General features: G+C 44.1%; 1 protein-coding gene across 4 annotated transcripts in view; it reads left to right on the forward strand.

Annotated features, from left to right (window-relative positions):
* The window catches only part of LOC109898287 (unconventional myosin-IXAa-like), a 274482-nt gene extending 261849 nt beyond the window's left edge, over window positions 1-12633 (forward strand). For 3 of the 4 annotated variants that reach the window (XM_031833013.1, XM_031833014.1, XM_031833016.1), the window contains 4 exons: window positions 334-387; window positions 6437-6633; window positions 9619-9761; window positions 11244-12066. In XM_031833013.1, the coding sequence (XP_031688873.1) occupies window positions 334-387; window positions 6437-6633; window positions 9619-9761; window positions 11244-11599 (750 nt within the window). In that variant the 3' untranslated portion in view covers window positions 11600-12066. Of the gene's footprint in view, window positions 1-333; window positions 388-6436; window positions 6634-9618; window positions 9762-11243 lie in introns of all 4 variants that reach the window. The other variant, XM_031833015.1, reaches the window with a different exon arrangement.
* The last annotated feature ends 5938 nt before the right edge of the window (window positions 12634-18571 follow it).

The following is an 18571-nucleotide window of genomic DNA, read 5'->3' on the forward strand; positions in this document are numbered from 1 at the left end:
AACAGGGGGTTGTATTCATTAGGCATCAAATGGAAGAAAACAGACAGAAAATTGGAGGGACTTTCTGGACTTGTCTAATAAGAGGGTCTCATTTTCATTGCAAAATGTTTTAAAGCGTTTTCTGTCGTCATAACCTAATGAACACGACCCAGGGGTCTCGTGTGAGGAGAAATGTAACCTTACCCTCTGACTGAGGTCATCCTAGACCTCCCTCTCTGTCTTCCAGTGGTTGACTTTAAACCTTTAACCCTTAATTCCTCTCACACAATGTAATGTCCTCCAACGAAGGTTACCCCCTCTAACCCTATTCTCCCCTTACTTACCCCACTCCAGAAACCTGTACTAATCGCTGTTAAGTTTATTGGCATAACCCGCACGACCACTCCGGTATGTATTCTTAGTATATACTCCATGTGACCACACCCAGTCCTGTTAGCCCATTTGTCTGTGGCGCTGTCAATCAACCAGTCCTGTTAGCCCATTTGTCTGTGGCGCTGTCAATCAACCAGTCCTGTTAGCCCATTTGTCTGTGGCGCTGTCAATCAACCAGTCCTGTTAGCCCATTTATCTGTGGTGCTGACAGTCAATTCTGCATACCCTCACAATGCCATCTCTTCTTTTTTTTCTCTCTCAATCCTACTCTCTCCCTCCTCTATCTCCGTCCTCTCTCACTGTCCTCTCTTTCCCCTTCCTTCTCTCTTTCCCTCCTCTCTGTCCTCTCTCAATCTCCTCTCCCACCTCTCTCTCCCTCCTTCTCGCTCTCTCAATCTCCTCTCTTTCTCCCTCCCCTCTCTCCCTTCTTCTCCCTCCTCTGTCCCCTCTCTCCCTTCTCTCCCTTCTCTCCCTTCTCGCTTTCCCTCTGTTTGTCTTCATCCTCCCTTTCTCTTTCTCTTTATTTTCCACAGAACATTGTCTTTGTGTCATACTCAGCTTGTCACGTACAATGTGTTCAGAAACTATTCAGTCTCCTTCCCTCTTTCCACATTATGTTACGTTACATCTTTATTATTCTAAAATGGATCAAATAAATGTTTTACTTAATCTTCACACAATACCCCATAATGACATCACAATACCCCATAATGACATCACAATACCCCACAATGAGTAAACCTTTTTTTTTTTTTTTTTTTTTTTTTTTTTTTGCACATAAAAAAAGACCATCTCTGCAGCACTCCACCAATCAGGCCTTTATGGTAGAGTGGCCAGATGGAAGCCACTCCTCAGTAAAAGGCACAGGACAGCCCGCGTTGAGTTTGTCAAAAGGCACCTAAAGGACTCTCAGACCATGAGAAACAATAACCTCTGGTCTGATGAAACCAAGATCGAACACTTTGTCTTGAATGCCAAGCACCATCCCTACAGTCAAGCATGGGGGTGGCAGCATCATGCTGTGGGCATGGTTTTCAAAGGCAGGGCCTGGGAGACTAGTCAGGATTAAGGGAAAGATGAACGGAGAAAAGTACAGAGATCCAGAGTGCTCAGGACCTCAGACTGGGGCGAAGGTTCACCTTCCAACAGGTCGACGACCCTAAGCACATAGCCAATTGGCTTCGGGACGAGTCTCTGAATGTCCTTTAGTGGCCCAGCCAGAGCCCGGACTTGAACCCGATTAAACATCTTTGGAGAGACCTGAAAATAGCTGTGCAACGATGCTCCACATCCAACCTGACAGAGTTTGAGAGGATCTGCAGAGAAGAATGAGAGAAACTCCCCAAATACAGGTGTGCCAAGCTTGTAGCGTCATACCCAAGAAGACTCAAAGCTGTAATCGCTGCCAAAGTTGCTTCAACAGAGTACTGAGTAAAGGGTCTGAATACTTACACTTCCGTTCAAAAGTTTGGGGTCACTTAGAAATGTCCTTGTTTTTGAAAGAAAAGCAAATTTTTTGGGCCATTAAAATAGCATCACATTGATCAGAAATACAGTGTAGACATTGTTAATGCTGTAAATGACATGAAACTGGAAACGGAAAAGGAATATCTACATAGGCGCACAGAGGCCCATTATCAGCAACCATCACTCCTGTGTTCTAATGGCACGTTGTGTTAGCTAATCCAAGTTTATCATTTTAAAAGGCTAATTGGTCATGAGAAAACCCTTTTGCAATTATGTTAGCATAGCTGAAAGCTGTTGTTTTGATTAAAGATGCAATAAAACTGGCCTTCTTTAGACGAGTTGAGTATCTGGAGCATCAGAATTTGTGGGTTCGATTACAGGCTCAAAATAGCCAGAAACAAAGAACTTTCTTCTGAAACTCGTCAGTCTATTCTTGTTCTGAGAAAAGAATGCTATTCCATGCGAGAAATTGCCAAGAAACTGAAGATCTCGTACAACTCTGTGTCCTACTCCCTTCACAGAACAGCATAAATCTAACCAGAATAGAAAGAGGCGTGGGAGGCCCCGGTGCACAACTGAGCAAGAGGACAAGTACATTAGTGTCTAGTTTGAGAAACAGACGCCTCACAAGTCCTCAACTGGCAGCTTCATTAAATAGTACTCGTAAAATACCAGTCTCAATGTCAGCAGTGAAGAGGCGACTCCGGGATGCTGGCCTTCTAGGCAGAGTTCCTCTGTCCAGTGTCTGTGTTCTTTTGCCCATCTCAATCTGTTCTTTTTATTGGCCAGTCTGAGATATGGCTTTTTCTTTGCATCTCTGCCTAGAAGACCAGCATCCCGGAGTCGCCTCTTGACTGTTGACGTTGAGATTTGTGTTAAAAAATCTTTTTTAAATGTACACATTTCTAAAAACCTGTTTTTGCTTTGACATTATTTTCATGCATGTTAACATTAGGAGCCCCCCCCCTAAGTTTATTTCATTCACTGCTTTAGCACCCTCTGCCAACCCGGATGTCCTAGCAGTGTCTGAATCCTGGCTTAGGAAGACCACCAAAAACCCTGAAATTTCCATCCCTAACCATAACATTTTCTGACAAGATAGAACTGCCAAAGGGGGCGGTGTTGCAATCTACTGCAGAGAGAGCCTGCAGAGTTCTGTCTTACTATCCAGGTCTGTACCCAAACAATTTGAGCTTCCTACTTTTAAAAATCCACCTTTCCAGAAAAAAGTCTCTAACCATTGCCGCTTGATATAGACCACCCTCTGTCCCCAGCTGTGCCCTGGACACCATATGTGAATTGATTGCCCCCCATCTATCTTCAGAGCTCGTGCTGCTAGGTGACCTAAACTGGGACATGCTTAACACCCCGGCCATCCTATAATCTAAGCTTGATGCCCTCAATCTCACACAAATTATAAATGTACCCATCAGGTACAACCCCAAATCCGTAAACACGGGCACCCTCATAGATAATCATCCTAAGCAACTTGCCCTCCAAATACACCTCTGCTGTTTTCAACCAAGATCTCAGCGATCACTGCCTCATTGCCTGCATCCGTAATGGGTCTGCGACCACCCTTCACCCCTGACCCTCGTCAACCATATCACTGTCAAACGCTCCCTAAAACACTTCAGCGAGCAGGCCTTTCTAATCGACCTGGCCCGGGTATCCTGGAAGGATATTCACCTCATCCCGTCAGTAGAGGATGCCTGGTTATTCTTTTTAAAAGTGCCTTCCTCACCATCTTAAGTAAGCATGCCCCATTCAAAAATGTAGAACCAGGAACAGATATAGCCCTTTGTTCTCTCCAGACCTGACTGCCCTTGACCAGCACAAAAACATCCTGTGGCATTTTGCATTCACATCGAATAGCCCCCACAACATGCAACTTTTCAAGGAAGTCAGGAACCAATATACACAAGCAGTTAGCAAAGCTGAGGCTAGCTTTTTCAAGCAGAAATTTTCATCCTGTAGCACAAACTTAAAAAGGTTCTGGGACATTGTAAATAGCCCATCTGTAAATAGCCCATCCAACTACCTCATCCCCATACTGTATTTATTTATCCTGCTCCTTTGCACCCCAGTATCTCTACTTGCACATTCATCTTCTGCACATCTACCATTCCAGTGTGTAATTGCTAATTTGTAATTACTTTGCCACCATGGCCTATTTATTGCCTTACCTCCCTTGTCCTACCTCATTTGCACACATTGTATTTAGACTTTTTCTACTGTATTATTAACGGAATGTTTGTTTATTCCATGTGTAACTCTGTGTTGTTGTATGTGTAGAACTGCTTTGCTTTATCTTGGCCAGGTCGCAGTTGCAAATGAGAACTTGTTCTCAACTTGTCTACCTGGTTAAATAAGGTGAAAGGTAATAAGGTGAAATAAAAAAATGAAAAATAAAATAAATGATGGGGTATTGTGTGTGCGTATATTGATGAAAGCAAAATAATGTAATCAATTTTAGAATTAGGCTGTAATGTAACAAAATGTGGAAAAAGTCAAGGGGTCTGAATACTTTGCGAATGCATCTCCACACCGATGACATGATAATAAATATAAACCTTTAATTTATTATGTGTTAATTCAAACAGTTCTATGATGAATGTATTATGACTGTCAACAGTCATTACTAGGTCACGTGAGCGAAATGAGAGCTGTGGTTGGTTCATTGGACAGATGGGCAGAGAAGTGGTTGGTTTGTTGGACAGATAGGCAGAGCAGTGGTTGGTTCATTGGACAGATGGGCAGAGAAGTGGTTGGTTTGTTGGACAGATAGGCAGAGCAGTGGTTGATTCGTTGGATAGATGGGCAGAGCGTCGGTTGGTTTGTTGGACAGATTTGCAGAGCGGTGGTTGGTTCGTTGGACAGAGGCAGAGCGGTGGTTGGTTTGTTGGACAGATGGGCAGAGCAGTGGTTGGTTCATTGGACAGATGGGTGGAGCAGTGGTTGGTTTGTTGGACAGATGGGCAGAGCGGTGGTTGGTTCGTTGGACAGATAGGCAGAGCAGTGGTTGATTCGTTGGATAGATGGGCAGAGCGTCGGTTAGTTTGTTGGACAGATTTGCAGAGCGGTGGTTGGTTCGTTGGACAGAGGCAGAGCGGTGGTTGGTTTGTTGGACAGATGGGCAGAGCAGTGGTTGGTTCGTTGGACAGATGGCAGAGCAGTGGTTGGTTTGTTGGACAGATATGCAGAGCAGTGGTTGGTTCGTTGGACAGATATGCAGAGCAGTGGTTGGTTTGTTGGACAGATATGCAGAGCAGTGGTTGGTTTGTTGGACAGATGGGCAGAGCAGTGGTTGGTTCGTTGGACAGATGGCAGAGCAGTGGTTGGTTTGTTGGACAGATATGCAGAGCAGTGGTTGGTTTGTTGGACAGATATGCAGAGCAGTGGTTGGTTCGTTGGACAGATAGGCAGAGCAGTGGTTGGTTCGTTGGACAGATAGGCAGAGCAGTGGTTGGTTCGTTGGACAGATAGGCAGAGCAGTGGTTGGTTTCTGTTAGCATGCTTTGTTTAATTTCTGTTTTGAAGTGTTGCATCCCGACCAAACCAAACCCCAAGGCTAACACAACATGTTTTTAAAAAATATATATGTTTTTGCTTCACAACATAATAACACTCAGCCTAACACAGGTCAAAAGGTCATGACTGTGTGCGCGTGCGTGTCCGCTACAGTTTGTTGGTTTTATAACACTCGTGAAGTAGCTTTGTCATAACGCTGCATAAAAATAGTCAAGAAAAATATGCACATCACTGTATAAATGATCCTCGTCAACCGTATCACTGTATAAATGACCCTCGTCAACCGTATCACAGTTTAAATGACCCTCGTCAACTGTATCGCTGTATAAATGACCCTCGTCAACCGTATCACTGTATAAATGACCCTCGTCAACCGTATCACTGTATAAATGACCCTCGTCAACCGTTTCACTGTATAAATGACCCTCGTCAACCGTATCACTGTATAAATTACCCTTGTCAACTGTATCGCTGTATAAATTACCCTCATCAACCGTATCACAGTTTAAATGACCCTCGTCAACTGTATCGCTGTATAAATGACCCTCGTCAACCGTATCGCAGTATAAATGACCCTCGTCAACCGTATCCACAGTATAAATGACCCTCGTCAACTATATCACAGTATAAATTACCCTCGTCAACTGTATCACAGTATAAATTACCCTCGTCAACTATATCACAGTATAAATTACCCTCGTCAACCGTATCCACAGTATAAATTACCCTCGTCAACTATATCACAGTATAAATGACCCTCGTCAACTATGTCACACATTGAGTTTTCTGTCCAGCCATATTGAACACTCATGTCTCAGGCTGTCTCCACTGTGTATGTGTTGTTAGTAGAAACAATAATCATGACACTGAGTCCGATGTGAACCATTAGATCAGCCTCTATCCTAACTATCTAATAGCCCATTGTAGCCTAGCCTAATAGCCTAGCCTAATAGCTTAGCCTATCTAATAGCCTAGCCTTTCTATCCTATCTAGTGACCTAGCCTAGTCTAGACGATCTTATAGCCTAGCTTCTATCCTAACTAGCTTTGTGTCCTGTGTCCTATAGGGCAAAAGTCGTCTGCGGAGGGGTAGCAGCCACCACACGCCCTCCCCGCCCCTCAGCCCCAGAGTGCTCCCGGTGGTGGATGGGGAGAGTGCAGAGGAGGAGAGGGCAGAGCCAGGGCTGACAGAACAGCAGCAGGCCACCATGCAGCAGGAAGAGAGGGTCCTCACGGAGCAGATTGAGGGCCTGCAGAGAGAGAAGTGAGCCTGATTGTCCCTTATTATTAACAGTATTCACAAGTCATTATACTCTACTAAAACTCTAATACTTTAGAACTCTGGAACTCTAGAACAACTCTAGTACTCTAGAACAACTCTAGTACTCTAGAACAACTCTAGTACTCTAGAACAACTCTAGAACAACTCTAGTACTCTAGAACAACTCTAGTACTCTAGTTCTCTAGAACTCTAGAACAACTCCAGTACTCTAGAACTCTAGTACTCTAGATCTCTAGAACAACTCTAGTACTCTAGAACTCTAGTACTCTAGAACAACTCTAGTACTCTAGAACAACTCTAGAACTCTAGAACAACTCTAGTACTCTAGAACAACTCTAGAACTCTAGTACTCTAGAACTCTAGTACTCTAGAACTCTAGTACTCTAGAACTCTAGTACTCTAGGGCTCTTCCTCAAAAATCTAAGTACAGTAAAGCAGTGGTCACAAACCTTTTCTGACTCAAGATCACTTTCTGAGTCAAAATGCAAACTGAGATTTACCGCTCTGATTTAAACGTAAGCCTTTGCAACATTAACCAATTAAAAACAGTTCTGTATCAATAATGTTTGTGCAGTAGGCTATAGGCCCAAAAATTTGAGATGTGCAATATGATCACACTGGTAATAGATCAGTTGTTGTATTACTTGTAGGACACAGCTGAGTGACTCACGTTTAAATAATGTACTTTTTATTGTTATTTTACTGGGCTGATGGTGCCCGCACCTGATGGTCAGTCTCAGCGGAGGGAGAGAGCAGCAGACTGAGGGTCAGTCTCAGTGGAGGGAGAGAGCAGCAGACTGAGGGTCAGTCTCAGCGGAGGGAGAGAGCAGCAGACTGAGGGTCAGTCTCAGCGGAGGGAGAGAGCAGCAGGCTGAGGATCCGTCTCTCAACATCCCTCCGCTCTCTCTTTCTTCCTGTGACACTGATATATACGCCATTTAGCAGATGGTTATATATATGTCATTAAGCAGATGGTAATATATATGCCATTTAGCAGATGGTAATATATACGCCATTTAGCAGATGGTAATATATACGCCATTTAGCAGATGGTAATATATGCGTCATTTAGCAGATGGTAATATATATGCCATTTAGCAGATGGTAATATATACGCCATTTAGCAGATGGTAATATATACGCCATTTAGCAGATGGTAATATATACGCCATTTAGCAGATGGTTATATATATGTCATTTAGCAGATGGTGATATATATGTCATTTAGCAGTTGGTAATATATATGCCATTTAGCAGATGGTAATATATACGCCATTTAGCAGATGGTTATATATATGTCATTAAGCAGATGGTAACACCACCTAGCAAGGGACACCACCAAGAAAGCAGCACCATGAAGACCAAGGAGCTCTCCCAACAGGTCAGGGACAAAGTTGTGGAGAAGTACAGATCAGGGTTGGGTTATAAAAAAATATCCGAAACATTGAACATCCCACGGAGCACGATTTATTTATTTTTTAAAGAATATGACACCACAACAAACCTGCCAAGAGAGGGCCGCCCACAAACTCACGGACCAGGCAAGCAGGCCATTAATTAGAGAGGCAACAAAGAGACCAAAGATAACCCTGAAGGATCTGCAATACTCCACAGCGGAGATTGGAGTATCTGTCCATAGGACCATTTTAACCCGTACAGTACACTCCACAGAGCTGGGCTTTACGGAAGAGTTTCCAGAAAAAAGCCATGGCTTAAAAAAGAAATAAGCAAACACGTTTGATGTTCGCCAAGAGGCATGTGGGAGACTCCCCAAACATATGGAAGGTACTCTGTTCAGACTATAATTGAGCTTTTTGGCCATCAAGGAAAATGCTATGTCTGGCGAAAACCCAGCAACTCTCATCACCCCAAGAACACCATATCATCCTAAGAACACCAATAACAATTTGACCCCCACAGGAAATCTTCACTGGCAGTTATAGAAAGACCCATTTACTATATATCCATTGATTCTTGAAGAATATAACTTATAAATGCCTCAAATGTTTCAACTGCATTACACAGTGAAGCATGGTGGTGGCAGCATCATGCTGTGGAGATGTTTTTCATCGGCAGGGACTGGGAAACTGGTCAGAATTGTTCAACTGTATTACACAGTGAAGCACGGTGGTGGCAGCATCATGCTGTGGAGATGTTTTTCATCGGCAGGGACTGGGAAACTGGTCAGAATTGAAGGAATGATGGATGGTGCTAAATACAGGGACATTCTTGAGGAAAACCTGTTTCAGTCTTCCAGAGATTTAAGCTGGGATGGAGGTTCACCTTCCAGCAGGACAATGACCCTAAGCATACTGCTAAAGTAACACTTGAGTGGTTTAAGGGGAAACATTTAAATGTCTTGGAATGGCCTAGTCAAAGCCCAGACCTCAATCCAATTGAATCTGTGGTATGACTTAAAGGTTGCTACACACCAGCAGAACCCATCCAACAGCTAGAGCAGTTTTGCCTTGAAGAATGGGCAAAAATCCCAGTGGCTAGATGTGCCAAGCTTATAGAGACATACCCCAAGAGACTTGCAGTTGTAATTGTTGCATAAAGTGGATCTACAAAGTATTGACTTTGGGGGGGGGGGGGGGGGGGGTGAATAGTTATGCACGCTCTAGTTTTTCATTTTTTTTGGTCTTAATTCTTGTTTGTTTCACAAGAAAAATTATTTTGCATCTTCAAAGTGGTAGGCATGTGTAAATCAAATTATACAAACCCCCCAAATATCTATTTTAATTCCAGGTTGTAAGGCAACAAAATAGGAAAAATGACAAGGGGGGGTGAATACTTTCATAAGTCACTGTATGTCATTTAGCAGATGGTTTTATCCAAAGCGTCTTACATTAATGTGTCCATACATTGTGTGTGTGTGTGTGTGTGTGTGTGTGTGTGTGTGTGTGTGTGTGTGTGTGTGTGTGTGTGTGTGTGTGTGTGTGTGTGTGTGTGTGTGTGTGTGTGTAGGGAGGAGTTAACGTATGAGATGTTGATCTTGGAGCCGCGGGCGTCTGATGACGAGACTCTGGAGTCGGAAGCCTCGATAGGAACAGCAGACAGCTCTGAGAAACTCAACATGGACCCTGAAGGAGCCGCCTTCAACCCCTCTGGTGAGACTGGTGTGTGTGTAGTAAACACTTTTCTCTACCATGTAGGGGAGTAAAAGTGGATATCTAGTCAATTCTACAACTGAATGCATTCAACTGAAATGTGTCTTCCACACAAGAGAGGTGCGGGGGGGTGGGGGGCAGTTAAGTGCCCTGCAGAGTGACAGATTCTTTACCTTGTCGGTTCGGGATTCGAACCAGCAACCGTTCGGTTACTGACCCAACGCTCCTACCCGCCAGGCTACCTGCCACCCCCCATGTCCACTCTATACAAAAGTATGTGGATACCTCTTCAAATTAGTGAATTGGGCTATTTCAGCCACACCTGTTGCTGACAGGTGTATAAAATCTAGCACACCGCCATGCAATCTCCGTAGACAAACATTGGCAGTCGATACTGAGCTCAGTGACTTTCTCAGTACCGTCATAGGATGCCACCTTTACAACAAGTCAGTTCATCACATTTCTGCCCTGCTAGAGCTGCCCCAGGCAACTGTAAGTGCTGTTATTGTGAAGTGGAAACGTCTAGGAGCAACAACGGCTCAGCCGCGAAGTGGTAGACCACACAAGCTCACAGAATGGGACCGCCGAGTGCTGAAGCGCATAGTGCGTAAAAATTCTGTCCCCAGTTGCAACACTCACTACCAAGTTCCAAACTGACTCTGGAAGCAACGTCAGCAGAAAAACTGTTCGTTGGGAGCTTCATGAAATGGATTTCCATGGCCGAGCAGCCGCACACAAGCCTAAGATCACCATGCGCAATGCCAAGCGTCGGCTGGAGTGGTGTAAAGCTCGCCGCCATTGGACTCTGGAGCACTGGAAACGCGTTCTCTGGAGTGAGTCACGCTTCACTATCTGGCACTCAAACGGACAAATCTGGGTTTGGCAGATAAATAAAAATAATGGTCAGCTAATTTTTTTCATGGTTCGGGCAAGGCCCTTTAGTTCCAGTGAAGGGAAATCGTAATGCTACAGCATACAATGGCATTATAAACGATTCAATGCTTCTCACTTTTTGGCAACAGTTTGGTTAAAGTCCTTTTCTGTTTCAGCATGACAATGCCCCCGTGCACAAAGAGAGGTCCATACAGAAATGGTTTGTTGAGATTGGTGTGGAAAAAACTTGACTGGTCTGCACAGAGCCCTGACCTCAACTTCATCGCACAACTTTGGGATGAATTGGAACGAGTCAGGCCTAATCGCCCAACATCAGTGCCCGACCGCACTAATGCTCTTCTTGCTAAATGGAAGCAAGTCCCCGCTGTAATGTTCCAACATCTAATGGAAAGCCTTCCCAGAAGAGTGGAGGCTGTTATAGCAGAATAGGGTGGGCCAACTCCATATTAACGCCCATGATTTTGGAATGAGATGTTGGACGAGCAGGTGTCCACATACTTTTAGTCATGAAGTGTATGTAGTATGTAACATGTATGTATGTATGTATGTATATATGTAACAGAAAAAGCTATTTTGTCCTTTCAACAGGCACCTATCACTCCCGGAAGTCTGAAGCCAAGAGCCGCCGCTGCCTCCGGAGACAACCCGACTCGGTCGACTCCACCTCCTCCTCCTCCTCCTCCATTATACCTCAATCCCCCAACTACCGCTTCCGCTCCTCCTCCTCCGGCCCCCTACTCTCCTCCTGCTCCTTGGGCCTAGGAGCCCCTTTAGTGGAATCCGAGGGGGGCCCGAGTGGCACTGTGGGGGTGAAGAGTCGCCACCGGCTCAGGTTGAGTAGAAGCTCGCCGCGCGAGGCCCCTGAGGGCCACAGGAGGGAGTCAGACTTCAGCTCACTGCCCCAACAGCTGGTTCTGTATGGCAGTAACGAGTTTATGGTATGAGGGAGAGTTGCAGAGGAGACAAGACATCCGAACTGCCTTCCATCCTCCATACCAATAGTGTGTATTTGGGGAAAGAGGGAGGGAGGAAGTGAAACAGGGCTGGAATGGGTCATGTGGGCATCCATCTCTCACTGCTGTCCTTCTCTAGCTCTGCCCATCTCTATCCTCCTTCTCAGTGCCCGGAGGAACGCCACCCTTCCCATGATGCAGTTGGGTGCCGTCCTCTCTGCGGGAGAAGTGAAAGGTGATGGAGAAACAAAAAGAGAGATGGAATGATGAATGGATAAAAGAAGGAGGAAGCCTCAGAACTGAGATGGAGGACTGGCAGGAGGCTGTAAAGGAATCAAACAGCGACTAAACGCCAGAAAGCAAGTGAGTGAGGAAAGGATGAGGGTAGCCTCCTTAACTCACCTGACCTTTGACTTCCATGCCCCTCGACCCCTGCTGGAGCCTCGGGGGGGGGGGGGGGGGGGGGGCACTGGGGGGCTGGAGATAAGAAAAGAGAGAAGCAAGTAGACAGCACCTTCTTTTGAACGCAGGTCTACGGTGGCTTGAGCCAGAGTCACTGACTGAGAGGACTATTGGCCATTTTGATACGAGCCACTCAGCTACTCTCCGGCCATTTTGATACAAGCTACTCAGCTACTCTTCGAGTCTTTTTGATACAAGCTACTCAGCTACTCTCCGGCCATTTTGATACAAGCCGTTCAGCTACTCTCCGGGCCATTTTGATACGAGCCACTCAGCTACTCTCCGGCCATTTTGATACAAGCTACTCAGCTACTCTCCGGCCATTTTGATACAAGCCGTTCAGCTACTCTCCGGGCCATTTTGATACAAGCCGTTCAGCTACTCTCCGGGCCATTTTGATACAAGCCGTTCAGCTACTTTCACGTCCGCTTACACGTTTACACAATACAACCTGTCCATGAGGCCGCATGCTCCTTCATTACACGTGTTTCCTATGCCAGTTAAAGAGACTATGGCGATGATGTGTTATAAATATGTATTATGTGACTTAATTGTTATGTTATTAAAAAATATATAAATGGAAGGAACTCCAATGCTGGGGTCGTTCAATGTTTATAATAACCGTCTCTTATCTGGGACCTTTTGCAAAGGGAAGTGTATGAGATTCAGGTTATGGTTTTGTTATTTGTTTGTTATGTGTTTTGTTGATTTTCAACACTGCAAAAAAATGTTTTCTGTCGCATACCCTAATGATCTCGACCCAGTGTTGAGTGTCTTGTTCAGTTAGTGCCACTTCTTCTCTTACAATTCAACAGCAAGAGGCTGATGGCAGTCTATTCTGACACCTAAGTTACACTGTTGCCATTGTGGTTGCTACGGCGACCCTGGATTTCAATGTTTATCAGATATAATGCATTGTAACGCCTTTTCCACCATTGGTCTGTGTTCCCCCACAATCCTACGTTGATGTTACATTGATCCTACATTTGTTCTGAAACATCTGTGTTAAGAGTAACCAAATCAAGGCTCAATCTTTTTTTTTGGGGGGGGGGGGGGGTACATTACTATTGTTGCTGTTGTTATAGTTACCGCTGAAACTATTGTCACCTTAGAAGAAATCCTATCTGTACCAAGAGGTTGTGTGTGTGTGTGTGTGTGTGTGTGTGTGTGTGTGTGTGTGTGTGTGTGTGTGTGTGTGTGTGTGTGTGTGTGTGTGTGTGTGTGTGTGTGTGTGTGTGTGTGTGTGTGTGTAAGTGAAACTGCTTCATGAGTGTGTGCGTGGGCTTACAGGATGCAAATGTGTCTCTAAAAATGTCACAGAGATTAATTATGGGGTTATTGTGTGTAGATGAGGGGAATGTTTTATTCAATCCATTTTAGATGAAGGCTGTAACGTAACAAAATTGTGGAAATAGTAAATGGGTCTGAATACTTTCCAAATGAACTGTACGTGTCAGAGGACTGAGAACCAACCACACACACACAGTCCTCTGACATCCATCTATACACAATAACCCCATAATTACAAAAACAGGTTTTTAGACTTGTTTGCTAATAAAAAATTATAATAATATATAAATACCTTGTTTACGTAATTATTCAGACCCTTTTGCTATGAGACTCGAAGACCAGGTGCATCCTGTTTCCATTGATCATCTTTGAGATGATTGGAGTCCACCTGGAGTCCATCTGTGGTAAACTCAATTGATTGGACATGATTTGGAAAGGCACACACCTGTCTATATAAGGTCCCACAGTTGACAGTGCATGTCAGAGCAGAAACCAAGCCATGAGGTCGAAGGAACTGTCCCCAGGGCCCCAATACAAGATTGTGTCGAGGCACAGATCTGGGGAAGGGTACTAAAAAATGTCTGCCGCATTGAAGGTCCCCAAGAACACAGTGGTCTCCATCATTCTTAAATGGAAGTTTGGATCCACCAAGACTCTTCCTAGAGCTTGCCGCCCGGACAAACGGAGAAATTGGGGTAGAAGGGCCTTGGTCAGGGAGGTGACCAACAACCCGATGGTCACTCTGACAGAGCTCCAGAGTTGCTCTGTGGAGATAGGAGAACAATCCAGAAGGACAACCATCTCTGCAGCACTCTACCAATCAGGCCTTTATGGTAGAATGGCCAGATGGAAGCCACTCCTCAGTAAAAGGCATATGACAGCCCGCTTGGAGTTTGTCAAAAGGCACCTTAGGGACTCTCAGACCACGAGAAACAAGATTTTCATATCTTATGAAACCAAGATTGAACTCTTTGGCCTGAATACCAAGTGTCACATCTGGAGGAAACCTGAACCATTCCTACGGTGAAGCATGCTGGTGACAGCATCATTCTTTGGGGATGTTTTTTAGCGGCAAGGACTGGGAAGCTAGTCAGGATCGAGGGAAAGATGAACGGAGCAGAGTACAGAGAGATCCTTGATGCTCCAGAGCACTCAGGAGCTCAGACTGGGGCGAAGGTTCACCTTCCAAAAGGACAACGACCCTAAGCACACAGCCAAGACAATGCAGGAGTAGCTTCGGGACAGGTCTCTGAATGTCCTTTAGTGGCCCAGCTAGAGCCTGGACTTGAACCTAATCGAACATCTCTGGAGAGACCTGAAAATACCTGTGCAGCAACACTCCCCATCCAACCTGAAAGAGCTTAAGAGGATCTGCAGAGTAGAATGGGAGAAACTCCCCAAATACAGGTGTGCCAAGCATGTTGCGTTATACCCAAAAAGACTTGAGGCTGTAATCACTGCCAAAGGTGCTACAACAAAGTACTGAGGAAAGGGTCTGAATATTTAAATATGTTTATTTTGTATACATTTGCTAAATATTCTTCAAACATGTTTTTGCTTTGTCATTATGAGGTATTGTATTTAGATTATGAGGGGGGGGGGCAATTGAATCCATTTTAGAATAAGGCTGTAACGTAACAAAATGTGGGAAAAGTCAAGGGGTCTGAATACTTTCCAAATGCTCTGTATGTGTCCCATACATCCTTGGTGCCAGCCAAGTCCTTCACCTCTGACTCGTCCTTCCTAGGTGTTTACATTGGTTCAAATATGAGTGAACCTTTCCATCCATTTACTCTGAGCTCAATGTGCATTTAAACACAGAAAAGGCCATCAGTTTCAACCGTCCAGTGGGATTTAACAGACAGACGACTATCTCTGCTACTCTGACAAATACTTCTATAGTCTCTCTGCCACTCTCTATACCGTGCAATATCCTGTGTGTCTTATAGAGAGTCTGTCTGTCTCTTCTCACCAGTGATTAACCTGGGGTTAAATTAGTCTTCTAATATCTTGCCGTTACTGTACTGTACTTGACATCCCGTGCTTTACAACAAGCACGCATTTGAAACAAAACAATCACAGTCTTGTCATGGGCAAGGGATAGGACTTGATTGCAGAATAGTCATAATAATGAATAGGGAATGTGTGGTTGCCTATGTGTTTGTCACAAGCTTGTCTCTTCTTAAACGGTACCATCCGGATTTCCCACTCTGTCCGAAACAGGTAAACGGGACTTGCTGCTTGTGGTCTACTATTAGGGTGGAGCGACGGAAATTCCAAATCATAGTGGTATTTTAGGGAGTGGGCACCTCAACCAGTCACAACCAGTCACAACCAAACAGGAGTCATATGCATTAGGCATCAAACTGAAGAAAACATCCTGAAACAGACAGGGACCACCTGAATTAACTACCAACTGCTTGTTTTCGTTTCTACGTTGTGGTGTGCCCTAATGAATGCCTTAATGAATACCGCCCTGGTTGTCAGAAACGGCACTCGGAAGTTCAGTTTGAGACAGGTGTACTGTGGGGTTTTGAGCAGTGTGGGAGAAAAATAACTATTCCTACTGGTCAACAACAAGCTAAACTAAGACGGTATTTGTATACCCTATAAGGTTAACATTGGCCAATGGTGTCCTGCTAAAGTGAATGTACCTATCACTGGAAGGCAGTTCTCTGCTGTTGTTGTTGTTGTTGTTGTTGTGTTCTTTTTATACACCGTATGTATGTTGTATTTATGATCATGCTTATGAGTGTACATTGTGTAAATGCCTGTTATAAAAATGATATATTATCCTGTGTATGACTCCTTATATAATATGAATCATGTTCAGTTGTTTTTACAGGCAACAACAAAAAAAAGACTTGAGAAATGTTCTCTTTGTGTGTGTGTGTGTGTGTGTGTGTGTGTGTGTGTGTGTGTGTGTGTGTGTGTGTGTGTGTGTGTGTGTGTGTGTGTGTGTGTGTGTGTGTGCGCGTGTGCTCTACTCTGGACACAGTTGTGTTGTTACTAGAGCAGTTATTGTCATATTTATTCTTCATTTTCAAGATATAAAAACAGTACCAGTCCAAAGTTTGGACAAACCTTCTCATTCAAGGATTTTTATTTTATTATGACTATTTTCTACATTGTAGAATAATAGTGAAGACATCAAAACTATGAAATAACACATATGGAATCATGTAGTAAGCAAAAATGTGTTAATCAAATCAATATATATTCACATTTTGAGATTCTTCAAAATATCCACCCTTGTGGCGGTTGCCGTACCAGGTAGTGATGCAACCCGTCAGGATGTGCATGAGGGTGCAGCTGTACAACCTTTTGAGGATCTGAGGACCCATTGCAAATCTTTTCAGTCTCCTGAGGGGGATAGGTTTTGTCGTGCCCACTTCACGACTGTCTTGGTGTGCTTTGACCATGTTAGTTTGTTGGTGATGTGGACGCTAAGGTACATGAAGCATTCAAACTGCTCCACTACAGCCCCATCAATGAGAATGGGGCCGTGCTCCGTCTTCCTTTTCCTGTAGTCCACAATCATCTTTGTCTTGATCACGTTGAGGGAGAGGTTGTTGTCCTTGCACCACACAGTGCAATAGGCTGTCTTGTCGTTGATCAGGCCTACCACTATTGTGTCATCAGCAAACGTAATGTTGGTGTTGGAGTCGTGAATGCTGTGCAGTCGTGAGTGAACAAGGAGTACAGGAGGGGACTGAGCACGCACCCCTGAGGGGCCCCCATGTTGAGGATCAGCGTGGTTGATGTGTTGTTTCCTACCCTTACCATCTGGTTGGCGGCCCAACAGGAAGTCAAGGATCCAGTTGCAGAGGGAGGTGTTTAGACCCAGGGTCCTTAGCTTATTGAAGAGCTTTAAGGAAACTATGGTGTTGAACGCTGAGCTTTAGTCAATGAATAGCATTCTCACATAGGTGTTCCTTTTGTCTAGGTGGGAAAGTGCAGTGTGGAGTGCAAAAGAGATTGCATCATCTGTGGATCTGTTGGTGCGGTATGCAAATTGGAGTGGGTCTAGAGTTAATATCTCCCTCCCGTCCGACTCATTGAAGAAAAACTCTTTGTCTAATCTGAGGTGAGTAATCGCAGTTCTGATGTCCAGAAGCTCTTTTCGGTCATAAGGGATGGTAGCAGCAACATTATGTACAAAACAAGTTACAAACAACGCAAAAAAACTAACAAAATAGCATGGTTGGTTAAGAGCCGATAAGGTGACAGCCATCCCCTCCGCCGATTTTGTCAGCAAAGTCTGGAATTCTCTGGATTTATGGTGGAAACTTGGGGGGGGGGGGACACACACTCCATTGAATAGCAGGCTACTGGTTGCTTAATCACTGATTTCTTCCAAACCACTCATTGTTGAATTTGTGATTTCCAAATGGTTGTATAATCTTTCTGTCCAATGGTCGATGAGCTCCAATACGTTTTATCTATAATTTTGTTTCATATGACAAGGATTAAAAAGGATTTGTCGACATGATTCATGATGATGACTGCTAGCTAAGACCTTGAAAATAAGATGTTGACATGATCAGTCCAATCAAAACTACTGTACATATAATGTGATTTGACTAATTTTATCTGAGGCCAATGACCTTGAGCCTTCTTGGAAGTGCCCTTGTAATATAACTCTCTGGTTGCGGTCACACCCTATCCCCCTCAGCCCTCAAATTAAGTGGACACTTCTGAAGACGTATTATGAACCTCTGACGAGTATACACTTGCAGGGCAAGGGGCGAGGGAGGAAATATATATTTTTAAGAAAAATCTAAAAATCAATTAAAAAGGGGCGAGGAAGGAAGGAATGATTTTTAAATGGACCACCCTTGGCCGGAAATTCTTCACTTGCTTATCCCCCGATGATTGTGTTTTCAGCCACCGGTAGCTTGTGGGTGCTTTATATGCGCTACAGTCAACTATGAGTGCATGTCTACTTATATTAAATATATAATTATTAATATACATATACTGTATGACAGCTAGCAAGTGAACTAACTAACGTTAGCCTGCCTAGCTGGAACTTCTGAAGAAGGAAAATGTTTTATTTCTACAATTTCCAAAAGATAACCAAACAAAAACAAATGTACTTTTTACGTAGTAGCAAAATTTCTAACTTATTTGCATTCGTTTTTCTTCCACTCCATTAATGTTGTTTTTAAGTTTTCGTTGACTTTTCGAATTGAGTTATGTGGCGTTTCA

The sequence above is a fragment of the Oncorhynchus kisutch genome, linkage group LG10 (assembly GCF_002021735.2).
Source record: "Oncorhynchus kisutch isolate 150728-3 linkage group LG10, Okis_V2, whole genome shotgun sequence".
NCBI lineage: Eukaryota > Metazoa > Chordata > Actinopteri > Salmoniformes > Salmonidae > Oncorhynchus > Oncorhynchus kisutch.